This window comes from Trachypithecus francoisi, unplaced genomic scaffold (genome assembly GCF_009764315.1).
Source record: "Trachypithecus francoisi isolate TF-2019V2 unplaced genomic scaffold, Tfra_2.0 Lachesis_group13, whole genome shotgun sequence".
Classification (NCBI taxonomy): domain Eukaryota; kingdom Metazoa; phylum Chordata; class Mammalia; order Primates; family Cercopithecidae; genus Trachypithecus; species Trachypithecus francoisi.
This window is the reverse complement of record NW_022681458.1, coordinates 10,000,350-10,026,571: the sequence shown is the minus strand read 5'-3', so window position 1 is coordinate 10,026,571 and position 26,222 is coordinate 10,000,350. Positions and strand designations below refer to the sequence as shown.

The following is a 26,222-nucleotide window of genomic DNA, read 5'->3' as shown; positions in this document are numbered from 1 at the left end:
CTTCTATTCCAGGTCAGAGTAGAAGCCATTCCTGTGAACTGAAGTGTCCCTCCCAAAATTCACATGCTGGAGCCCTAACCCGCAATGTAACTGTATTTGGAGATACAGCTTTTAGGAGGCAACTAAGGTAAAATGAAGTAAGGGTGGGGCCTGATCCCATAGGATTAATGTCCTTAACAGAAGAGACATCGGAGGGTGTGTTTCCTCTCTCTCTGCCTCTTAGGACACAGTGAGGAGGTGGTCGTCAGCAACCCAGGAAGAGTGGCCTCACCAGAAACTGAACCTGCCAGACTTCTATCTGAGACTTCCAGCCTCCAGAACTGTGAGACACAAATTCATGTTGTTTAAGGCACCCAGTCTGCAGTGTTTTATTATAGCAGCTCAGGTAGACTGACAACATACTTGCCATATATGTGTGTTTTTTCAGGGTAAAGTCCCAGGGAAGAAATATTAATAGCTCGCAGATCTCTTAACCATCAATTTCATCCCACTTGATTCATGTCATTGAAATAGTCCTGTCTTTGGAGTCATATACCCTTTAATACTCGGAGAATAATGACTTTCCTCCCCACCCTCCATTAATGTGGGAAGTCCCGTTTTCTGTGGGTTCCCCCTCCAGGCGTCTCTGGGTCTCATGCTCTGCTATAAAGCTCACACTTATTCCCCTTGGTGAAAGCTGTGCCCTGGCTGCAACTTGACGTAGGTACTGAAGATTTAGGAAGCTGAAGGAAATCCACAGCAAAGAGGCTGGTATCTACTGCCAAAGAGGGCCACGCCCAGAGCCCAGTGCCCAGCAATGCTTGGCCCATGTTGAGGAGGGAGAGGTCTCTCCACCTACCTAATGCTGCCTGGAGATCCACCCCCACAAACATGTCCTACCCTGAGCCGGTCCTCTAGAGTCCTCCTTAACCACTCCAGGCCCACTGGCCTCAAGGCTTCTCCACTGCCTTCAGGGAAACCCCTCCACCCACTCTCAGAACTGTGCTTTGGCTGGGGCTCACATAGCGATCACTGGGTCATTGGACATCAGTTTTCCCCAAGTCAGGGTCATTCCGTCTGAAATGCACTGGACACTGACTTAGGGAATCAGCTATTTGGAGAATCTGGGTTTAGCCAGATCTAGTCAGCTCTGGCACGACATTCCTTCATTCCGTGTGGCCTGCACTGGCAAGCTGCTCTGAGACACCACTTGAACGAGAAACACACACGTGTATGTGCACTCCCGCCTGCACGACGCACAGCCCAAAACCACCTGCTGAGAAGAGAGGCTTCTATCTGCACCCTAAGCAGCCTTTGCGGAACTGTGCCGCCCAGGTGGAGATGCAGGTCTCCCTTGCAGGCAGCGTCTTGGTTACACTCGCTCAGGCCTGGGCCTCCGGAATAAAGCTGCCATCTGAAGCCTCAAAGGTGAGCCAGAGCCGCGTCTGGCTTTGAAGTGACAGTGCTTCTGATCCTACCTCATGAGACTTCAAAGCGCAAAGGGCCACATTTCTGTCGTGACTCATGATTGAGGCACCATGTGACCTTTTCTGCAACAGCTTTGCAAGGAGGGTGTATCTTGCAGGCTCCTGGCCTGGGAGGGAGTGCTCAGGCCTGAAGTGTGGCAGAAGAATGTCTTTTTGTCCTTCCACTTCAAGCTCCTGGAATCCCTCTTGACCTGCTATCCACACTCCCTCCAATGGCCGCTCATGGCTTTGTGCCCTGGGCTCACCAGAGAAGCCAGCTCTGGGCGGAAAAAAGCCAGTGGGGCCTATGATGGTAGTTTCAGGGGAGTGCTCACCCCAGAAAAGGCACCTTTGGTATGTCTTTGAGTCCTCTGTCCTCCTCAGTGGTGAAGATTGTCAAGTGGTCCCCGCCAGACTTTATCTGGCCCTGGAAAGTTGCTGTCCACAGTACAACTGACCCTTGAGGGCAGACGAAGGGTGATCTGGCGTGGGTGTCCCCACACAGCTCCTCCTCCTTAGGGGATGTCCCCACCCCTACCTCTTGACTCTTCTGCACGCCATCCTCTCCTCACACCCACACAGTGGCTCGGCCCAATTTCTTTCCGCACTGATCTATTAATTGAATCCTTTTTAACCTCTAGGAATCTCTGCGACTGTTACCAGGCCTCAGTCATTTCAAGCACCTTTGCAATCTCCATCCCTTTGTGGTCACTTGCTACAAGGGTGTTATCTTACGCTTCCAGATGTCTTTAGTATCCTGTGGCAGTTACATAGTATCAGTATCATGACTTTGAGCTTCTGAGGGTCCTGGGAGAGGTAACTCAAGAGGAATACAGTTGACAAATGCACCTTGTGAACTGACATTCTCTGAGTCAAATCCTCCCTGAGGGCCAAGAGGAGGTGGTCACTACCCCCAAGGGGACATGGCCTACCTGGGGGGTGGCTCCTAGATTAGTAGGAGATGGTTAGATGGAGCAAAGATGTCCCCCTTGGCCCTTAGCACCCAGGTCGTGATCAGCTGTGCTCAGGATTGTGGGGAACTGAGGACAGAGTGGCCCAGGCCAGAGCCTAGCAGTTCACAGCTTCCGGGAGCTCTCCACAGGCTAGCAAAATTCATTGCGAAGTGCAGAGAAGAACCTAGGAGAATCCATCCTGGGAAAGTCGGATTCCCACCATAGAAGGTCAGAGAAGGGAGGGAAGGGCCACCGTGGAAGACCTGGAGACACTGGCCCTGTAGCTTCAGCCCCTCAGTGGGTCAGCAGGTCTCTTGTACTGGGCCCCCCACCCCCGTATATGTGGAGGAGCCAGGGCCTGTGGAAGCAGCAGCAGTGTCACGGTGGCAGTGGGACAAGGTGGTGGTGGGACAAGGTGGCAGGGACAGGGTGGGGTCGACTCCAGCTGGGTATGTAGGGTCTGTGTAGCCTGGCTGCTACCACAGAGAACCAAGCACCCATGTGGATGCGGGGGAGTGGTAACTAGACCCCAAAGGCTCTGGCCCCTGGTCACCTGGACAGGCCCAGCTGTGCTCCTCAGCAGGGAGGGCCACTCCCTGCAGCCCCACACTTGGTGGCCAGGTGGCTGCTGAAGAGATCAAGACTGTTGGGTGACCTGGCAGGGGCCATCTGGGGCCTGCTCTTCTCCGGGGCCAGCAAGCTTAGTCCAAGACAAGGTCACACGGCATCACATGAATCTATTTATTTGGCAAATCAGATTAATCAAGTCATTTTTTTCCAGTGCTAACCCTCCCCCCTTCCTGTGCCGCTGGGCCCCACTGCTGATTATGGGCCAACGTGGGTTGCAGCCATGTGGGTCCAAACTCTCAGCCCTCCTGCCGAGCAGCCATAGTGGCCTGCAGCATGGACCTGTGCCCGCTCCCACAGACACGGGTCCCCATGGAGAAGAGGCCCTTCTTCCCACAGTGTTTTGGGGTGGGTCAGGGGTCCCCAGGGCCTACCCACAGGTCCCAGTTGCCACATCACACTGAGACTGCTGATACCCTCGGAGGACCTACCTCTTACAGTCATGCAGCTCATGGGTCCTGGCTCCCTCCCCGTCCCTCCCTACATGGTCAGTTCCTCTCAGCAGTCTGGAGCCCTTTCTGTCACCTGGACAGAGTCATGCTGCACATAGATAAGATTTTATGTTTGAACATTGCTGGGGATGATAGGAGGTCAGGTCCACCCACCCTTGTCTCTTAGGAAGCCCATCTGGCCCTAAGCACATTGGTAGACCCAAGTGCACATGAAAGGCATCACTCAGCTCCACCAGGCAGGCTCCCAACTCCTCGTGCAGAGAAAGAAGTGGGAGGAGGGTTGTCCCTAAATCCACCACCCGTGGACTCTGACGCAAACCAGCCCCAAATGCCCTGTTGCATGCGAAAGTCTGGCTTCCTTAGAGTATCATGGGTGGTGTCTCTACCTACGGTAGCCATGGGACAGGGCAGCCTGCAGGCAAGGAGAGGAGTGTGTCTGGGACTTAGGGCAGCCAGGCAGCCTTACCTCTGGGTCTGCAGAGCCTGACTCTGTGGCTGTGGTTCCTAGAGGCCCAGCCCAGGGGGCCTGAGCCTCTGATTCCTCTGGTCTGGTCTGGTCACTCCTCCATATCCACTTCCACCCCTTCATTGACGCTCTCTTCCTCACCCTTCCCTCCATCCACCTAGGAGGAGGTATACAGAGTGCCACCTGAGCACAGCAACAGTGGGGGCTGCTCCTGAGAAGGCAATTCCTGCCTGTCCATGGCTCTTAGGCCAGCCAGGAAAGGCTCTCAGGCAGGAAGCAGCTCGGCCAGGTTCCTCACCCATCCTGCACTACCTGCAGGCTTCAAGCCTAGAGCCATTGCTCAGCTTCCCCTCCTTTTCCTCTTCCTCTTCCTCCTTCGCCCCACAGGTCCTGGTTTATCCAAATGCCTCTCTTCTTCCCCTCAGGCCGCCATCCCTCCCAAGCCCTTCCGCCCCCACTGAGCCCAGATCCTACAAGTTGACCGCAGTTGCTTTTCCTCCTAAAGACCTTGGTCACATGAAGTCTCATCAGTTACTCCTCATCCCACTCACTCTGTCATGCAAAACCACCCCACAGTGGATCCTTCTCATCATTTCACTCTCCAGAGCAGCTGAGTCACTGGGAGGCTTCCGCTGTCACTTGCACTCCTCCTCCAGATTCTTCGAGAAGCCATCCAGGCATGACTCGATTGTTTACAGTTTCCTGGGACCTGCAGGGACCCCTCGCCTTGCCTTCTTTCTCAAGGCCACACCCTTGTGCCTGGCTGCCTCATCTTCTCCCTCCCAACTGCCAGGGAGGAACGGCTCCATGGGCAGTGCCACGGGTGCCAACTGCCCAGCCAGGATGCAGGTGAGTAAGACAGCACCTCCTCCACCCTCCCATGGTGGAACCAAGGCAGGCCTGATTCTTTGCCGTTGTTTTCAAGCAAGCTAGGTGGAATGAGCAACTTTCCAGTCTGTTCAAGATAGAAAGCAGGTCAGGGGTCTCCCCTCTCCCAGGCCATCTCCCACTGCCTCTCCTCGCCCGGGGCCAGCACCAACACTCCCTGCTGTGGACGCCCTGATGGTGGTGGGGGAGGGGCTGTGTGCTTCCAGCCCTGGGCCTGTCTTCTTCCTTCCCCAGGAGTGTTCTCTCCCCTCCCCTCATGGCTCTTGGATGTCATCAACACCCCCACTCAGTCATTCTGCAGTCTTCTCATGGACATAAAAAGGTGTGGCTGGCTTCCTTCACCTTTCTGAGGCCCACTGGAAACATGGGGTGATCCATGCGTACTCGCCCAGCCCCAACACCACTCCCACTTGCTGTCATCTCAGTGAGGCTTTTGGCAACACAGCTCCAGAAGAGACTGGAAAATGCAAGTCTGCTCCGTCCTGGGACACCCAAACTAAAAAGGGGCTTCATTCATCCCTACGACCCCACCTCTGCCCAAGACACTCTCCCCCATAACTGACTCTCTTGGCTCCCTCCTCTACCTCCTCTCCCTTTCTCTCTCTTTCTTTCCAGAACCTCCCAGTCAAACAGGAAAATGGGGAGAGTTGGAAACAGCCTTGTTCACATGGTCTCATTCTCTTTCTCAATTCTTCTGCTGTATAGTTTTTGGACTTAGAAATCAGTAATTGACCTGGTTTGTGGGTTCTTCAGAGATCCCTGAACACTGGGTGGTGTATGTGGAGCTGTCTGGGCACTGGAAAAAAGGTCTTTGGGGTACAATGAGCAAAGCTGGCACTCAATGGGCATCAAAGGGAAGCACATCAGTAAAGATGGCGTGGATCATCCCTCCACATGCAAACCCTGGAACTCGATATCCATTACTAGAATTCAGGGCCAGGGCTTCCTTCCCCTGAACAAGATGTCCTTCTGTTAGCCCCGAGAGATCGTGGTGTCCTGCAGGACCAGCTGGACCCTGGAAGGCCGGTGGGCCCTGATGTTCACGCGGAATTCTTTGATGACAAAGTAGTAGCAGAAAACATCCAGGCAGCAGTTGACGTTGGAGAAACACATGGACAATTGCAAGAAGAAGCTGATGCTCTGCTTGGCTCTGCACTCTACGATAAAGCCGTTTCTCACCAGGAACTGCAGGAAGAACCCCAGGTGGACTGGGAGGAAGGAGACCACGAAGACAGCCAGGCTGACTGCGATGCTGTAGATGCAGGCTCTCTGCTGCACCCAGTCCTGGGTGTGGTCTCGGCGGCCCAGCAGGATGTGGATGCTCCTGGAGGAGCAGAAGCCCATGATGCCCATGGGAAGGAGGAAGCCAAACACCTCCAGCGGGAAGACGACCTTGGCACTCCAGGTATCGTCAGACATATTGTGGAAGCACATGTATTTTTCCACTTTCCCATGGAAACTATAGATAGGGATGCTCCCAGTCCACACCAGGACCCAGATGGTACAGCAGATCCCAAAGATCTTCCTGGGGGACCGGAGGTGGTTGACCAGGAGTGGGTACCGGATGGCCAAGAACCGATCCATGCTGATGAAGCAGATGGTGAAGACGCTTCCGTACATGCTGACGAAGTAAAGGCACTCCACCAGGGTGCACAGGGATGGGTAGGGGGACTGTACCTGGGACAGGGACATCTTGAACGGGAGGGAGAGCACCAGCAGCAGGTCAAAGACCGCCAGGTTGATCATGTAGATGGAGGTGGCAGCGTAATCGGGCCACCTGTTCTTAAGGAAGGTGCTGAAGCCATGGATGGCCAGCAGGTTGAGGATCAGGCCCAGGACAAAGGTGGGGATGTGGACTGCAAACTGTAGGGTTTTCATCAGCTCGTTGACACCATCAAACAGGCAGTCACCACTGGCGTTTGGCTGACTCATGTTTCTTCCTGCAACACCAACAGATCAGACTGGGCTCCTTTCACTCTCTTGAAGTGATGGATTCAAATGACTTTGTCAAGAATCACAAACACCTCCCCAGCATCATACAGCAATTCGTGCCCACTGAATCACAACTAGAACACAGAAAAGAAAAATTACCTTTAATCCTGTTGCCCAGATGCACATGTTACTTTTTGTGTATATCATTCCAGACTCGCTTTCTCACTCTCTTTCTACCATACACACATTTTTCTTTGACACATACAGAACCCTGCTGTGCATGGACATCTGTCTTTTAAATCAGAACTCCTTTTGTTGAAAGAAATAACAGCACATACCCAGACCCAAACAGGCTGAAGCAAAGAGAGACTTTCACATAATGGGAAATATGGAAACTAGGGTAGGGCTGACTTCAGGAGCAACTGGATCAGGGATTCAAATGCCATTTGCAGGATTCAGCTCCTCTTATCCCTTTTGTCCTCCCCCCACCCACTTTCCTGATGGTTGGACACAGTCAACCTGCAACCAGGGATGATTGGCACCAGAGCATTGCATTCCTCTGGACACAGTAGTTGGTTAGTTCATTGGCTCAGGGACAGACATTTGACTCTCCAAGAACATGATAAGCAACACAACTTTTGCTTGGGTTTCCAGGCAGAGGGTTGGAGTCCCTTGTCAGGGATCCATATTTGCCAAGATATAAGATCTGCAGCTGTTGCAGCCTCTTGTTCCCCAAAGGGAAAACCAGACAGAAAATGGAAAGATGTGGGAGAAAGACCATTCCCAGAGGGAATGGAGTGGGGCCCTGAGGTCTCCACAGGGCAAGGAAAGGCCTTTAGTCAGGCAGAAAATTAGAAGTGGCCTCAGGGACAGGAGGACTAAGGCTGTAGGTGTGGTTGCACAGGGGTGTGGTCCAAGCCTGGCCAATTTGGGGTGAGGGGGTGAGTGCCATTGTGGGGTTCTGTCTCAAGGTATGTAGCTCTGGAGCAGGACAAAACCAAGTGTTCAACCCAGGCGTCCAGAACCAGGCTGCTAGAAAGATGACTCAAATATGACCCAACTTCCACCCTCTCCCCACTAGCCCACCTGTGCCCACCTCCCCACTCCCTCCTCTCTCACCCACTCTTCCCTCTCCCCACAAGTGAGGCCACACTGCTGGTGTACTCGACTTGGACTGGCCTTAGATATGGAACGTGCCACATTCACTAGAGCACAGGGGCATGGCATGGAAAGGACATTCATGCCTGGCGTCTCCCTTAACCGCTTCGGCAGCAAGCAGCTGGGTGAGCAAGTGTAGCCAGGTCGTGCCGTGAGACCTGCCTTGCTGTGCTTCTCCCACCTTCCGTGACTTCCTGACCAGCAGGAGCTAAGATCCCAAGATACTGATGTACCAGGGAGGAGACATCAGCATGGACTCCCACCAGAGACTCCTATACTAGTGACCACTGCAACCATTATTATTATTATTATTTGAGATGGAATCTCACTCTGTCGCCCAGGCTGGAGTGCAGTGGCGCGTCTCGGCTCACTGCAACCTCTGCCTCCTAAGTTCAAGTGATTCTCCTGCCTCAGTCTCCTTCATAGCTGTGATTACAGGCCTGCGCCACCACGCTCCACCATGCCCGGCTAATTTTTTGTATTTTCAGTAGAGATGAGGTTTCACCATGTTGACTAAGCTGGTCTCGAACTCCTGACCTCAGGTGATCCTCCCACCTCGGCCTCCCAAAGTGCTGGGATTACAGGTGGGAGGCCCCGCACCTGTTCCTAAAACTTCTGTTATTAATTAAAGCTTCTGTTATTATTTTTCATAGCTTGTTATTAATTTTTAAAGTATTCCATGCACTCAATAAGATATTCAAACAGAACAAAAGAACATGCATAGGGAAGTCAGCCTCCATTGTACCCTAAGGCCTCAACTGTCCTTTCTGAAGGCAGCATGGCTTACAGCTTCTTGCATACTCCTCCCAGATATTTTCTAACTAGACGCATATATGCAAATACATGCATGCATACATGTACGTGTATGACTTCTTTAAAATTTGGAAATAATATACATACAGCTTCTGTCCCTTGCTTTTTCAGTCAACAATGTTTCTTGGACATTGGTCTATATCAGCATATATGAATGGCTGTTTGCCTTCCATTATGTAGGTATACAAAAACTCATTTAGCCAGTAGCCTATTCATAAACATTTAGGTTTCTAGTGTTTTACCAGTAAACAACGAATTCCATAAAAAGCACTCCTGTGACTTATTTCTTTGCTGCGCTACTATTGCTAACCGAATTCTCATTCTGCTGTTGGTTTTCATCACTACTGAGGGCCCGTGGGAGGAAAAAATTGGGGTATTTTTAAGATCTTATCTGTAATACCATTCCCAAGCCCTCTCTGATCCCTAATGAAAAAGAAAACCGATATATACAGACAGATATTTATAGGTACATATATAACATCTGTTGAGCACTATGCACAAAACATTTAACATACATTACTTGATTTGGTGGCTCTAAAGATTCTGTGGTTTCCAATGTGTTAACTTTTCTCACAGATTTATGTAATGAGAGATCTAGGAAAATGTACTTCCTCTTATTCAAACCCTTGGTGTTCTGTGGTCTGTGGGGATGGTGCCCCCTAGGGGTGTGCAGTAGTCACTGGTCCTACTCAGGATGCTCAGAATCTGCAAGCTGTGGTGGCCACCTCCTCACTAAACATGCTGAAATGGCCACAGGCCTAGCTCGCAAAATTACTAGAATAGCTTGGAACTCACAAGGTAAATTTTGAAAATGATGAGAAAAGCAGGTCAAAGCCCAGTTCGGGTCTAAATGTAAAATGTTGCAACACCAAAGAGGAAGATGGAATTGGCTTGGAGAAGTTGCCTTCAAGACCAGAAACAGCAGAAAACCAAGAACCGCAAAAATAAGAGTGAATACAAGTTTATGTTTAAAGAGATCCAATAAGATTTTGAAAAAGGAACTGACGACTTTGAAAAAGGAACTTTGTCTGGGTCACACTAACCAATTAAGAAAAAGCAGCCACCAATGACAAAAGCTCAACACTCAGAGGCCCTTACTGTCAACTGTTACCGGCCAACTCCATGGGTGAGTCCACCATATTGCTGGTGGTTCAAAGTGGCCAAGAAAAAAAATCAGCGGTGCTCAAAGTTCAACCCAAACCCAGATGTAATGTGTGGTTGAATTGGGGGAACAAATGAATAACAACAGGAAGAAAGTGGTCTGACAGAAAGCATACAACCTTGGATGCTGGGATGAGTCTCCATTGACAGTAGCAGGTATATTCATAGATACAATTTGGCCATCAGTATTCCCCAGTACGATTATTCTAAAGGTCACATTTGAATTACTGACAGACTTCAAATGGAAGCTTCTCAGAGGGTAGTCTTTGAAGCCAGAGAAGGCACTCTATGGGCTGGCAAGAAGAAATTAGGTTGAAAAACTACTGCTAGCTAATGGCAGATTGAGAAAAGAATCTGAAAAATTAATCTGAATTCCCTCTGAAAGTCCAAGGAAACCATCTTTTTAGAGTCTTTTTCAAAAAAATCAGGAGCTTCACTGAAGTAAGATAAAAAGGCATCAATGCACTCCAAACTGCAGCAAGAGATGAAACAGTCATCCTTCTCAAAGAAGTTTGCTAATAAAAACCAGTCTACTTGTGGGTGGGGGAGGGGAACGGGGCAGGGGGACAGCAACTAGCACCATTTGACGTGGGGTATGGGGCCATTCCATTAGCAGCTCCTGTTCTGGCCAACCCAGGGGTCCACCCCAATCAAGCAATGGTACTATAGTTGGCTGGGTGGGAGGCTGAGTCCCTTCAGGTTCCCTGAGAAGCAGATGCTAAGACAGTGTTAGACAACTCAGAGATTGAACAGGGAAAGTGTCCGTGAAGGATAGCGGGGAGAGGGAGCAGGAGGAGGTGGGGTGAGCCTTCAGACCACCTGCAGGTCTGACTGTGGAAGGAGAGAGGGAAGGAAGGACAAGGTGGGAAGGACTTCAGACAGCAGTGCAGATTTCAGCCCTTCTTGGCCAAGCCATGGGGCATCTCTGAGCAAAGGTTGCCTCTTGGAGGAGCCTCACATCTGCAGAAATCGTCCCAGGCTAGTGCCTCTGCTGGGCTCAGGCATTGGCTGGGAGCAGCCCAAGGAGAGTGGCATCAGCATCAGTGTCACCATGGACCGGAAGCAGCAGAGCTGCACTGACTGTGGTCAGGGACCCTGGGAGTGGGCTCTCTGGAATTCCAGGGAGGTCTCAGCAGCACCCCTGCATAGCTACCAAGGGGCATCCCAATGCTGCCATTGATGTTGGGATCTGTGTCACAGGCAGCAGTGGAGACATTCTCAGTTTCCATCCCAGCAGCACCATCTGTGGAGTGCTGCCTTTCTACCATCCACAGCAGGGATGGGAGGGCACCTTCGCCTCCTAGAGGACTGGAATGGGGCAGTCCCAGCCTCCTCCAGAAGGAAATAGCATTGAGGGGGCAAAGGTCATGGGTCAAGCAAATGGCATCTGTGAATGGAGTGAAAGTACCCCAAACTGTTGTGAGTCAGCAGCAGCACGGTGGCCGAGAGGTGGAGCTGCATCGAACCGTGGAGTAAATGAGACAACACAGGAGATGAAGCTCCATGTTTCATGCAAAAGCTATGGAGAGAGCCACTCCCAGGGGCCCTGCTGACACCTCTGTATGTCCCGCTGACATGTTTAAATGTCACCAAGACAGAGCCTCCCAAACATCTATGAATAAACAAACCAAGTTCCTTGGAAATCTCTGAAAAAATAATTAACACCAGAAGAGGCTTGAGGGAGAAGATCTGGGTGCAAGAATTTCGTATCCAACAGGTGTTCCTGCATAAAGAATGCAGAAAGCAAGTCGCAGGTGGATGCGGCCTCTAGAAAAATAATCACCCCAAAACTTTAGGCCTCCAAGAGATCATTACTGAGAAGAGTGCAAGGATGAAAACATCAAGATAGAAAAGCTTGGAACTGAGCATTGAATTGAAAGCAGGAAACTGTGGAAAGAGACATAAGGTATGATGAATATAGTTACAGATTTAAAATTAAAAGAAAAAAAAAACAGAAGAGATTATCTGGCTGGACTAGTGACTCACACCTGTAATCCCAGCAATTTGGGAGGCCAAGGTTGAAGAATCACTCGAGCTCAGGAGTTTGAGACCAGCCTGGGCAGCATAGTGAAACCTCATCTCTCCAAAAAAATAAATTTTTTTTAAAAATTAGTATGGTGTGGTGGCTCATGCCTGTGGTCCCCAACTATTTGTGAAGCTGTGTGGGAGGATCGCTTGAGCCCAGGAGTTTGAGACCCACCTGGGCAACATAGTGAAACCCCATCTCTACCAAAAAAAAAAAAAACTTAATTAGTAAGGCGTGGTGGCTCGTGCCTGTGGTCCCCAGCCATTTGGGCAGCTGTGTGGGAGGACTGCTTGAGCCCAGGAGTTTGAGGCTGCAGTGAGCCATGATCATGCCACTGCACTCCAGCCTGGATGACAGAGTCAGACCTTCTCTCTAAGGAAAAAAAAAAAGAGATGATCTGTGTCCCTAGAAAGAGATAAGTCTTAATATTGTGGATAACTTAACAAAGCAGGAAGAATGTTCTTGAGTTGTAGGGGTGGGGACAATGGAGGGTAATAGTAAGTGCCTGGGGTGAAGCAAAAGGCTCTATTGCTAATATTTCTGTTCTGTTTATTTTTTTACTTCAATAATTACAGAAATATGTGTCAGATTCTTGAAAACCTTAAAGTAACCACTATTAAAAATATGATGCCTACCTTCAAAACTACTAAAGAAGATGAAAAGAAACAAAATCGACTACATAGCAAAGGAGTGAATATAACAGGAAAAGAAACAGCATAGAAATTACAATAATAAGTGCAAAAAAATCAAATTTTACTAATATTCTCAATTAAAAAATAAAATATAACTGTTTGCTCTTATGAAGAGTACACTTAAATGACACAGAAATGTTCCACATAAAAGTCCTGTGACGATGGAACAGACAAATACAAACAAAAGAAAGACAGGGAGGCAATATTCCTAACTAGACTTGTAGAACTGCAGGACAAAATTGCTCATCAGGATTAAGAAGCTTATTTTTATGGAATAAAATAAAAACTCAATTGTGAGGGCAAATGTAGTAATCTTATACACCAAATGGTGGTATACAAAAGTACATCAGGTACAATTCTTAGAATTCAAGGAGCCATTGGCAAAAACAAATTGCAGTGTCAGATTTTCATATACTATATATTAGAACAAATATAAATTAGGACATAGAATTATATAAATAATATGATTAATACAGTTTAGTTAATGACTTGGGTTTGGTTTTAAACAAATAGGTAATCATTTTTTTTCTCAAACAGCCAAAAAACACTTGCTAAAAATGAATTATCTACTTTACAAGAGCAAAACCATCCGTTAAAAAAATACAGAAATTATTTTGGCGATACTCTCTGACTGCATACAAAGACCTAGAAAATAAAAATACAGCCCCCCACCGGGCGCGGTGGCTCACGCCTGTAATCCCAGCACTTTGGGAGGCAAAGGAGGGAGAACTGCTTGAACCCAGGAGTTCGAGATCAACCTCACAACACAGTGAAACCTCTGTCTCTACAAAATCTTTTTTTTAAAATTAGCTAGGCGGATCACAAGGCCAGGAGATCGAGACCATCCTGGCTAACACGGTGAAACCCTGTCTCTACTAAAAATACAAAAAAAAAAAAAGTTAGCCGGGCGTGGTGGCAGATGCCTGTAGTCCCAGCTACTCAGGAGGCTGAGGCAGGAGAATGGCGTGAACCCGGGAGGCGGAGCTTGCAGTGAGCCGAGATCGCACCACTGCACTACAGCCTGGGTGACAGAGACAGACTCCGTCTCAAAAAAAAAAAAAAAAAAAAAAGCTGAGTATGGTGGCTTGTGCCTATAGTCCCAGCTACTCAGAGGCAGAGGTTAAGGCAAGGGGATGGCTTGAGCCCAGGAGGTCAAGACTCCAGTGATCTGTGATCATGCCACTGCACTCTAGCCTGGGCAACAAAGTAAGACTCTGTTTATATAAACTCTGTCTCAAAATAATAATAATAATAACAATGGCTATTTAAAAATAAAGTGAGAACTACAAAACTAAATACATGGGAAGAATAGCAAGACCTTTTTGGATTGGTTGTTTAAAAAAAAAAAATTCACAGGATACAGTCAAAAACTATTCTCAGAGATAAATACATTGCCCTAACTGCTTTAATTTTCTTTAAGGAAACTAAATAAATGAATTAAGCACTTAACTTGAGCATTTAGGGAAAAAGTGTCTTAGAGAAATCAGGAAAAAGTATAAAGATAAAAGCAGAAATAAATGAATTAGAAAAGAGAAAATGTCAGAACCGATACGTTTAATAGGTGGTTCCTTCGGAGCAGAAGCAATATACGAAGCAATACCTGTATTTCTAACAACTATGATCAAGAAGAAAGGACTCAAACGGTCATAACTAGAAATAAGAAAGAAGACATTAAATGTAGTTACAGAGGAGAGCAAAAACAGCAAGAAACTGCATTATTACTTGTGTGTTGATCTGTTTAAAAACCTTGATGTAGTTGTTGATTTGGGGGCAAAAAAAATAATTTATCACCATCTATGCCAGGTTTGGCCCAAGAGGAAATAGAAGTGTTGACTAGACCAATATCCATAAAAGAAACTGAAAATATTATCAAAGAATTACTCTTAAAATAGACTCTAGCTTATTTCAAATTTTCAAGCAGCAGATAATCCCTGTATCCCATAAAGTATTTCAGAACATAGTATTAATGAATTTCTTTTTTTTTTTTTTTTTTTTGAGGCGGAGTCTCGCTCTGTCTCCCGGACTGGAGTGCAGTGGCCGGATCTCAGCTCACTGCAAGCTCCGCCTCCCGGGTTCACGCCATTCTCCTGCCTCAGCCTCCCGAGTAGCTGGGACTACAGGCGCCTGCCACCTCGCCCAGCTAGTTTTTGTATTTTTAGTAGAGACGGGGTTTCACAACTAACTTATCCAAATATCAAAATTCAGCACAAGAAACAAATTTGCTCAAAATACAATTATGAATATATATGCAGACATCCTAATTAAAATATTACTAGATGGAATTCAGTACATTAAAATTATAAATCATCATGACAAATCAGATTTACTATAGAATTGTAAGATAGTTTCAGTGTTAGGAAATCAATTAATGTTTTGTATCACATCATTAAAGCAAAAATAAAAAGTCATCCAATTGTACAGTTTTTCAGAGTTATTTAACGGAATAGGAAAGTACTTCTTACAAAGAGTAAATTGCTCACACCAATGGCAACTTTGTATTTAATGGTAAAATAATAGGGACATTCTTGTTGAAATCAAACACCCAGAAATCTCAAGATATTACCCAGAAATCTCAAGACTATGCACCAACACATTTAACAGAAACAAGAATAAATGGGCCGGGCGCGGTGGCTCAAGCCTGTAATCCCAGCACTTTGGGAGGCCGAGAAGGGCGGATCACGAGGTCAGGAGATCGAGACCATCCTGGCTAACATGGTGAAACCCCGTCTCTACTAAAAATACAAAAAACTAGCCGGGCGACGTGGCGGGCGCCTGTAGTCCCAGCTACTCGGGAGGCTGAGGCAGGAGAATGGCGTGAACCCGGGAGGCGGAGCTTGCAGTGAGCTGAGATCCGGCCACTGCACTCCAGCCTGGGCGGCAGAGCGAGACTCCATCTCAAAAAAAAAAAAAAAAAAAAAAGAATAAATGAGGCATTCCCCAAAAATCAATAATACAAAGGGAAGGCTTAGTTAAGAAATTATGTTAAGACTGTCAGTTAACAATTTGGCAGTAAAACCAACTTAGAGTCTCATCTTAAACGGCCTCTCAAAAGAAATTGCAAATTCATTAAGGAATGACATTTCAAAACAATCAAACCTTAGAAAAACTAGATGAAAATTTAATAAACAACTTATAAAATCACTAAGGGAAAAAGCTCTTTGTCAACTTAGCATAACTGAAAATCAAAGAAAAAGAAAATAAACAGGACAGGTCTGACTGCACAAAAAAAATGTCTTTTTGCTAAAAAGTCTTAACATCAAATAATATACTCGAAGAAACAAAACACAACCAATGTTAGATAAATGACGTTCTTTCTCTGCGAAGAGAATATTAAAATGAATAATATCAAGACCAACAATAGATGAATAAGCCAATGACACAGGCAGTTCCCAGAAGAGGATTTACAAAGAGATAACATTTTTGCTTATCAAATTTAACAAAGAATTTGGCAAGGGTTCTGTGAAACCAGTCACCAATATGCTGGTAAGCGTACAAATTAGCACACAGCTTTTTGGATCTGATAATTTCTGTTACAAGCCATGAAAATCATATGACTTTAATCCAGTGATTCTGAGAATTCACCTTAAGTAAATTATATGAAAGAAGAAAAATTGTGTACAAAAATATGTCCACCTTGGCATTTTTTTCTTCTTCTTCTTCTTCTTCGCCTCAATGTATTACCACATTTCTAATAGTAAAAAATACATACACATTTAAATGCCAACAAGAGGTTAATTTCACTGTGGTAAATTTATTCAATGGAAAATTTTTCTGTCTGACTGTTATGTTTATGCTGATTACGTTCAGTAAAAACCCCACAAACTATAGAATTAGACAGATTCAGAATGATTTCAACTGTGATTAAAATTACAAAAACCCACGCATAGAGGGGCAAACAAAAAACCTAAAAAAAGATTTCAACATCCCAACCAGTGGTTGCATTCTAGCAGTTGGATGGTGGGTGATTTTTAAATCTTTTGCCTTTATCTCTCTCGTCTTTTTGGTGTGTTTTTCTAATTAATTAATGATAATATGAAAACCTGAGATTATGTATATAAAATGTGTGGTGGGGAAAAAGGAGACCAGTAAGGATAGCTTTCAATTTTTTCCTTCTATATCAGAGAAACAACTTGCGGTCTGGGTTTGTGTTTGAGGCATGGCAGGGTGCAAGGTTTACACAAAATTAAAAGATACGCATTGAATTCACCAAAGCTCAGCTGATGAGGCATGACCTTCCAGGTTCAGAGATGAGCATTTCAGGATGGGGCTGGGAACGAAGCATGAAGTGAGAGAGAGATGTGGAAGTGTCAAGTGGGACAGCAAGTCCCACCCAAACGATGGGAGAACAACGACAAGAACCTGATTCATGATTTTAAAAAAAAAATTGAAAAATAAACAAGTTTCCTCTGTTCACAGGTCAGCCATCACATCATAAAAATGTGTATTACATAAGGAGTAAAAGATGACATAAAAGAGACAAAATGCCAGCTTCACAGTGAAGAGTAGGTGAAGAGGAGAAAAGAGGTTTAAAATAGAATGCCCCCAAAGCTTGGCAAGCTATCAATAGAGTCAAGAAGTCAAAAAAGTAAATATTTTCCAAATTGAATATTTAGGTTAAATTACCTTGTTTCTCTTAACGGGACAAAAGGAAGAGAAGATTCACAGTAGAAACTGAAAATGAAAAAACTGTAATATCACAATATGGAAAGCGGAGGGGCAACCTCACAGAGGCTTATGCAAATATTATCAACAATTGTTAATACTCCCTATATTAATCTATTAAAAATCAACCATCAATTAAAAAAAAAAAACAAAATTCAATTATCTTTTGTCAAGGAAAAGCACCAAGAAAATGAAAAGACACAGACAGAGTAAAATGATAGCATAATCTTTGGTTTATCTGGCACATTTTGTGCTAGAAAGGAAGGGGATAGGACAAAGTAATTTTTTTTTAATAAAAAGAATTGAGAAAGCAACATGGAGACTCCACAAGAGTGAAAGCTACAATAAATAATGAAAACATAAGACACTCAATTTCTGTTCCAATTAGCATAGGAAAACGTACATAATGGGACCATGCAGGAAATGCAAAAGAAATTTTAAAAAATGGAAATATAGTGTAGCTGGAGCCCTTAGTGCCCCTCCTGTAGAATATCCATGATCAAATAGACAGAGAAATTAGAGCTCTGAACAACCCAATTAATAAGGTAGACGAGCAGATCAGGGAGAAGTACATGGTAAATCAAGGGTCTATGCTGTCTTTAGAAGAATAGAGAGGGTCTTTCACAAAATTTATCCCGTTCCTGAGCACAGGCAAGTCCTTGACAGCAATGGCGATTTTACACTCATTCTTAGACCACAAAGAAAATAGCTGTTTGTTGGTCCTGAACACTTAGCTGCAGCGCCATGATATTAATATTTAATAGGCATTTCTATGCATTCTCTTACATAGCCTCTTAACGTGTGAGTTAGAGACAAAATCAGATGTACGTTGCTGAAATATTGGAAAGAAACAATATTTATACACAAAACACAAATGCAGTCACCACTTAAATGAAAGTGGGAATTCCTAAGTGTTCTTTTAAACAGGAAAGGGAGAAACGAGGCGAGCCAACACTACACTCAGAGATCCTGGAAGTGGAGTGGAAGTGACCATGGCCATTGCACAGCTCTGATCACCCTGAGACCCAAGGCTGTCTGTCTGCAGGGGCTGAACTTGGAGCGTGTAGGGAACCACAGCATGGGAGAAGACGCAGAAAGGCCTAGAGATACTCCTAATCCCCAGAAGGAAAGACACAAGAGCATCCATCCTCCAGTGCTCGTGACGTGTTCCACCATAAGACTTCACGGGTCAGAAAAGGAATGGGTTCCAAATGCTGCAGAAAGCAAACCTATCTCACAGCCAGAGTGTCCGAGAGTAGACAAAGCAAAGCGGCCTCATCATGTGGTGGACTCTCTGTTACCAGAGGTATGCGAGCAAAGGCAAGGTGAGGTGCTTATCCAGAGTGCTGTAGAGAGAATTCATACACAGAGCAGTGTCTTACTGAAGGATGTTTTTGTTTGTTGATATTTAACCCTGAAGTAGAATCTTCTTTCAATATAAGGGTGCTTTCCAATGTTTGGTGGAAAGGAGAGAAAGTATGTCGAATGTGGAAAGGGACTGGGGTAGAGCGCAAGGCCTTGTTCTCCTCCTGGCTCCCTCTGCTTGGGGGGCTTTGCCTCATTTCTTCCATCCTCAAGGTCCTGCTCAGCCCCAAGCCCAGAGCCCTGGCCTCACTGTGCTAGCTCGTTTGTTTGTTTGCTTGCTTGTTTGTTTCAGTTAGGGTCTTGCATTGTCACCCAGGCTTGAGTGCTGTGGCACAATCAAGGCTCCCTGCAACCTCAACTTCCCAGGCTCGAGCAACCCTCCCACCTCAGCCCTCCAAGTAGCTGGGACTACAGGCATGCATCACCACACCCAACTAATTTTTTCTTTCTTTCTTTATTTTATTCATTTATTTATTTATTTTTGAGATGAAGTTTCCTTCTTGTTGCCCAGGCTGGAGTGCAATGGTGCGATCTTGGCTCACCGCAGCCTCCGCCTCCTGGGTTCAAGTGATTCTCCTGCCTCAGGCTCCTGAGTAGCTGGGATTACAGGCATGTGCCACCCCTGGCTAATTTTGTATTTTTAGTAGAGATGGGGTTTCTCTATGTTGGTCAGACTGGTCTCGAACTTCCAACCTCAGGTGATCCACCTGCCTCCCAAAGTGCTGGGATTACAGGCGTGAACCACTGCGTCTGGCCTAATATTTTATTTTTTGTAGAGACAAGGTCTCACTGTGTTGCCCAGGCTGGTCTCAAACTTCTGGACTCGAGCAATCCTCCCACCTCTGCCTCCCAAACTGCTGGGATCACAGGTGTGAGCCCGAGCGCCTGGCCTGTACTGGCTCTTAACTGCTGACTGTCTACATTCTGCAGCTGGGATTCCCGCAACTGCCAGTGGTCCACGGTACTCTCATCTGCCCACACCTTCAAGGATCCAGCATCCCACTTGCGGCAGCCTCAGGTGCCTGCACATCTGAGGCCTCGAAACCCTCGAAACACCAGACCTACCTTTCTTCTTTCGGTGGCCTGGACTTTCCAGAGAACACAAGCAACAAGAAGATCACAACCCTAAGGAGGTTTGCAGCTGAGAAGGTGGCCCTACCTGCAGGTGCCAGGCTGTCATCTGCACAGAGCATTGTAGCGTGAACCACCTCAGAGATGGCAGGGCCAGAGCCTCAAAAATCAGCATTGGCACAGCCACAGGGATGGATTTGAGGAGCCCTGGAATGCTCCACAAAAAATGCCCCAGTTAAAATACACAGTGTATCCACCACTAACACCATAGTGTGAATAAAGTCATCCACCTGTGCCTGAGCTAGGCGTCTGGGGGCCATGATGCAAGAAGGAACAGGACACAGAGGGGACAGAGCACATGACCACAATCTCCCGAATACCTGGATATTGCTGAAGCTTGGGCAGGGGTGTTGGAGTGGGGCTGGGAGAGTGGAGGGGCTGGCTTGGGGACATGAGAGGTGGTCAGCAGTGTGCTCAGTGCTCTGACAGGAACTCAGGACACTCCTGGGAGGCTGCCCTAATTATGCCCATTTTACAGATAAGGACAGTGAGGCTCAGAGATGCTTTAGAGTCTACCCAAGGTCCAACAGGCCGTGAGGGACCAGCTGGAACTCATGTTCTGAGTCTCTCCTCCTCCCTCACCGTGGCCCCCATCAGCATCACTAGCAAGAGCATCTGGGATCCAGGAGCTGCCAAGCCCCCTCCTCACTTCTTTGCATGCTCATGCTCCTCTTTCCCCTTGAACTCTCTCCTCCACTGCTAAAAATCCCACCTCTTCCTTCAAATGCCCACTTTCCGGATTCACTCACGTCATCCAATATGGTTTTCCCAGTGCCATCCTGAGTGGGCAGCGTGAAGAGTCCTCAGTGTATCCCGGGGGGGCGTGTCCCTGCTGTCTTGCAGCAACCCCAGGACCAGGACCACGTCCCCTTCACCTTTATCGCTGAGCCTCACATACTGTTTGCCCTTGGGAAGGTCTTATTGCATGAAAGGGGAAGAAGAAATGACGGAACAAATGGCCAGGTCTGCTGCAGCTCCACAGTGACTGGTGCTCCCTTTGGAGCTGGGACAGCCACTCAGAACCAAAGGCAAACCCTGCCTTCCACAGAGCTGTGCGCACTTTGCTCTGCCCTGTCCCCTCATCCCCATCGCCTCGGGCAGCACAAAGCCCAGGTGAGGCCAGGCCAGCCAGACATGTCCTGACTTTGTGTTCTCGCTCGCAGGGAAGGATCTAGAATTTTCGGGGTTCTAAGTGCTGCTGTGGCTTCCTGCCCAGCCTTTCTAAGATACACTTGGCTAGGGTGCGAGAACAATGCAGCTGTAATATAGGATAGCAGCCAGGGCGCCCCTCCCTATCATTTACTGCCCTGAGCGCCCCGTGAGGAAGAAACTGTGTATTGCCTCATTCCCCAGAGAGGTAAATGGAGGCTAGAGAAATTAAGCAGCTGGTGAGTGGGTGAGCCTGGGCTCCTAGGCTCCTTCTGGCCCTCAATGAGCACTTGCTCAGGGCTGCGGGATGATCCCTGAGAGTGTCATCTCTGGCGCTTGGTGGTTTCCCAACAAGACTCCGGGGAATGGCAGCGGGCTTGGTGGAGGGCTGTGGCAAGTGAGCTACATACCCCAGGGAAGGCTCCCAGGCCACCTGTGGGGAGGTTTCCCCACCCGACATGATGCTGCAACCCTGACTCAGATCAGGAGGAAGTTGAGGGTTCGTAAAAAAATGTCACGCTTAATCAGGGACAAACCAGGTCTGCCTGCCGCTGCTACTGTCACGGAGGCTGCCTGGAGGCCACCGCTGCCCTGACACCTGGGACTGCTTGCTGCATCGGGGCAGGTGTGCACAAAGCCCAGGCCCACACGAGCCCCACTGATCTTAGGAGAGTTACCTGCAGTCCACAAGAGCAAGGTCAGGTTAGAGGCTCCATGCCTCAGTTTCTCTAAATGGCCCAGAGGCTGTTACCTGTTGGTGGTCCGGTGTAGCGGAGAGGGCTGAGAGATGTCATTTCTCCTCCAGGCCTGGCTGCCGGCCTGCTCTGGGGAGAGTCACTTCCCCTCTCTGGGTCTCAACTTCCTTGTGAGTGAAATGAAGGGGTGGGACCAGGTGCTCTGAGTAGCTCCTGTGACACTCTGTCTGGGCTAGGGGCTCTTGCTCAAGGGTCTGCAGAGGGGCTGCATGGAACTAGAGAGCAGTTTCCAGGAGGAGGATCTACACTCTCCTGCCCTCTTGGAAGATCTGCACGCCCATCCCGCAGCTGCCAAAAAACAAAACAAAAAACCAAAAAGCCAAAAATCACACTGCATGTGTCAAGGCCTGGGAAGCTTCTGGAAGAGGAAGCCTCTCACACAGCCTAGGTGCTCTAACAGGGACACCACACAGGAGCAGCCATTCTCAGCACCTGACAAAGGCCGTCGTGACTTCCAGCACTTCGGGGGTTTACGATTTGAAACTGCTGCCCACAGAAAGGAAAGGAAGGTGGTGTTGTTTAGGACTTCCAGTTTAGGACTTGCGTGCCCAGCCTCGGAGGAGACCTCAGCTTCCACGCAAGAATGGTCAGTGGGGTCCCACAGGTTCCCCAGCCTCGGCTTCCCTGTCCCAGGCCTGCACAGAGATTTGGGGCAGCCTTGGGCCTGTGGCCTCCTAGGGCCCTGCAAGCAGAGATTTCCCTGGCATCTCCCACCTTCAGGGCTGGGAGGGCTGAGACTCACCCGTGGGCTTGGGTGGCTATTAGCTGAGAGCCCTCATAGATTCCAGCCCATCAGGAAAGTCTGGGCTGAAGTCTACCCCGGTAGATGCAGCCGCCGTGCCCTGGAGGTGTTGGAAGGCCCTGTCGGAGGACAAAAGCACAAGCGATTTTTAAAAGCCATGCGTGCTGGGACTTTCAGGTGTCTACAGGAATAGAAACTACTCCTGGGTTTTTTGGGTGATTCATCCAACACATGGGTCCCCTCTGTAAATAATAGCTTGCAAGTCACTGCGGGGGAACCACCTGGCCCTCTGGAGCCGGGTCTTCCCACTGTCTGGTGAAGAGGTTGACGGAACCATGACAGCTTTTAAGCTCTCACCTGGGCTTGTGCGATGGGTTGTGCCAAGTCCACTCCCTGCTCCGGGCCATGGAGCCCCAAGCTGGCCTGCGTGCCAAGACAGGGCACTGGGCAGTCCTGCCCCAAGCGAGGCCCCCCTGTAGGGCCCCCAGCCCAATCTAAGCCAAAGGCTGGCTACTGGACAAGGTGGGGCAGCCAGGCCCGCACCCTGGGTGCAGGAGGAGGCCAGGAGCCTGTCGGGACAGCAGCAGGGAGGAGACACACAGGTGTCTGGCACCCACCTCAATACCCAGAGCCTGCAATGTGAGGCCCCAGGAAGGCGTCCACACTGAGCAGCCTGCAGGGAGCAGTGTCTCTGCTCAGCCCCTCCTCAAAGGGATCCTCGTCTACTTCCCATTCTGGCTACCTTTTGGCTACCTTCTTTTTTTTTTGAGATGGAGTCTTGCTCTGTTGCCCAGGCTGGAGTGCAGTGGCATGATCTCAGCTCACTGCAACCTCCACCTCCCAGGTTTAAGCAATGTTCCTGCCTCAGCCTCCTGAGTAGCTGTGATTACAGGCTTGTGCCACCATGCCCGACTAATTTTTTTTGTATTTTTAGTAGAGACGGGGTTTCACCATGATGGTCAGGCTGGTTTCAAACTCCTGACCTCATGATCCACCCACCTCGGCCTCCCAAAGTGTTAGGATTACAGGCATGAGCCACTGCTCCCGGCCCTGGCTACCTTCTTTTAATAAATGAATATTTCTACTTTATTGCTGTTGCTTGTTAGTCACATTTTTGAAAACATGCACATGATTCAAATACATATGTAAAAACATATAGGAAAATATCTGTCCCACTCCTAAATCCAGCTGTCACCTCCTCCGCCCCAGGGCACCACTGCTAAGTTTCTTCCAGAGTTTCTGTGCATGTACATACGAGTTCTTATTTTCTCCCGCTTTTGGCACAAAAGCTAGAGTACTACATGAGCTGCTCTGCAGTACCTCCCTCTCCTGTGGGTGTCCCTTGGATACCTTGGGCGATGTCTAAGGTGTATGGGGGATCCCTTGCCAAGGTATGTGTGTCCAGAGAGACTCAAAAAAGTTTAAGCTCCTAAGAGCCAGGCTAGGCAGGGACTCGCCCAAGGCCCCACCCTACGGCTCAGGTCTGTCCATCCGGATTTTCCCCTCCCCTTATCACAGCCCTGGGGAGTCATAAATAGGATGAACTTTCTCAGAAAATTTCCCTTAAGCCTCCCGAAACTTCTCACCCTAGTCCTGCCCACCCTCTCACCATTCAGAATAACTTGGAGGTTTTGGGAGCCTGGACGTGTCCCTGCCTGTCTTCCAGACTGGGAACCCCAAGTTGGGGAGTTTGGGGGCACACACCTTCGACTTCACCAGTGGGGCAGCTTCGGAGCTTCAGGAACCAGCTTCTTCTAGGGCAAGGAACAAGTGAATCTGACTGTGTTTACCAAAGAGCAGGTCCAGGATAGCCGGGCGCTCGCCACATCCTCCCCTGACGCTGGTGAAATTCGCTCCTTCAGCAGCCAGAGGCCCGGCCCTGCCCTTGTGGGACATTCCTTCCCTCCAGCGGGGAAACCTGCCCACCAGGGGCTTTGCAGGGGGACCAGTTGGCCCAGGGCTGTGCAAGAAGTGCCCCTGAGCCTGGCCCAGAGAGCCGGTGAGGGAGCAGAGGCAGGAACAAGAGCTGAACCCTCAGAGACACGAGGAAGGAGGAGGAGGCTGGAGGAGGGCAGCTCAGGTACAGGCACGGGCAGGAAGGACATGGTGTTGGTGAGGGCCCGGGCACCCTCTGCACCCCGGGTAAGAGGGGAATGGCAGGATCTGAGGCTGGAAGCTGGCCAGGAAGGAACCAGGGGATGGGCCACCCCAGGGTCCCAGGGAACACACGCTTGGCACAGGAGCAGTATGTGACAGACCCACTGGGGCGGCAGGGGTTGGGTTGGGACGAGGGCACCAGCAGCAATAAGAAGGAATCAGGGCAGGAGTGGGGGCATCAGGTTGTCTGAAAGAAGGGTCCAGGGCATCTGAGGCAGCCAGACTCTGAAGATAGCCTCCGAAGGTCTCCAGCCACCACTCCCCACAAAGCAACTCTGTCAACTTGGGCTGGTTGCCTAACCTCTCTGAGCCCATTTCCCCAGCCGCAAATTGGAGTTACACATCCATTCAATCAAAAAAATGTTTGTGGATCATCTCCTAGGGACCAGGCAGCGGTGCTGAGGAAGACAACAGTACCTGTCTCAGAAAACGTTGTTTTAGGAGTCGGCACGGTAACAGGGGTAAGTGCACCCAGGAAGTGCCTGGTACTCAAGCGGTGACTGAGGCCTGCATTCCTCATTGATTTATGCCTGCCTTTGTCTCCCCTACTGAATCTATTTGAAGGAAAAAAAAAATGTGTAACATTGATAATGGGACCCTCATGATCCAAGGAAAAATCAGAGGAAGCCCCAACAGAGAGAGGAAGGCAGGGGAATTTAGGAAGGAGAGGCCAAGAGAGGAAGATGAGCAGCACCTGTCCCCCGCCCTCTGCTCCAATCCTCCAGGTGTGGCCTGGAGACAGACACAAAGGGTTGATCTCCAAGAGCTGGGCTAGGCAGGGACTTGCCCCAGGCCCCACCCTATGGCTCCCATATGGTCTCTCCCCTCCCATTCTGTCAGGAACACTTCTGTTCCCAAGCCCCACTTATTTTATTTTATTTTATTTTATTTTTTGTAAAAATAGAGATGGGGTTTCGCCATGTTGCCCAGGCTGGTCTCAGACTCCTGGACTCAAGCAGCCCCCAACCCCGGCCTCCCAATGTGCTGGGATTACAGGTGTGAACCACCACGTCCGGCCACCAAGCCCCACTTATACATTGAGCCCGGATGACTCCCCTGCACAGTCAGCTGGGTGCCACACCACACAAAGCACATCCTGGAGCCTTTGCCAAGTCCCTGAGGACTGACACCCTACCCCCTAGGTGCCCACAAAGACAGGAAGGTGCGTGTTCCCAAACCCCCCAACTTGGGGCCCTGATAATCACCTTTAGCAATTGAAGATATCTGGCCTCTTTGAAAGTGGTGGCTGAGGTCAGTGACTGCCAGGGGAATTCAGGAACCTACTGAACACAGGGGGCAGCCCACGGTGTGCAGCTGCTGGGCAGCCTGGCAGGCCCTCCAGGAAGCCCCCGTCTCCAAGGGAGCTCTCAGCCACCTGGGGACTGGCCTGTGGCAGTGGGTAGCTGTCCCTCCTCAGGTTGGTCCACAGGCCAAAGAAACTAGAACAACTTCCTTTTGTGTCCACCCTTAGTCCCCTCAGGCTTTCAGAACGGCCATAGAGGTGGTGGCTGGACTCAGGGGACTCAGAGCCTCTCTCCTTACAGGGCTTACCCCTTATCCAAGAGCAGCGGTCCCTGCACGGGCAGCACTCCCTACTCCCGGAAGCCAGCATCTCCAGGAGGCAGGGCTGGGGCTCCCTTGGCAGGGC

At 48.8% G+C, this 26,222-nt stretch overlaps 1 protein-coding gene across 4 annotated transcripts; it reads right to left on the bottom strand.

Moving 5' to 3' along the window:
* Window positions 1–3,125: 3,125 nt before the first annotated feature.
* On the bottom strand, window positions 3,126–24,320 carry GPR55 (G protein-coupled receptor 55). Of its 4 annotated transcripts, none has more exons than XM_033229883.1 (2): window positions 24,122–24,320; window positions 3,126–6,897 (listed from the first exon to the last, which is right to left on the bottom strand). In XM_033229883.1, exon 2 carries the CDS (start codon window positions 6,761–6,763, stop codon window positions 5,804–5,806), a length of 960 nt encoding a protein of 319 aa, XP_033085774.1. In that variant the 5' UTR covers window positions 6,764–6,897; window positions 24,122–24,320; the 3' UTR covers window positions 3,126–5,803. The 4 variants fall into 4 exon arrangements, with proteins under 4 accessions (XP_033085774.1, XP_033085773.1, XP_033085775.1 ...); XM_033229882.1 differs by lacking the exon at window positions 24,122–24,320 and adding an exon at window positions 21,672–23,169; XM_033229884.1 differs by lacking the exon at window positions 24,122–24,320 and adding an exon at window positions 20,521–21,310.
* Window positions 24,321–26,222: the final 1,902 nt, after the last annotated feature.

Coding starts and splice junctions, on each gene's coding strand:
- GPR55 (XM_033229883.1), bottom strand. CDS start 6,763: ATGAGTCAGCCAAACGCCAGTGGTGACTGCCTGTTTGATGGTGTCAAC.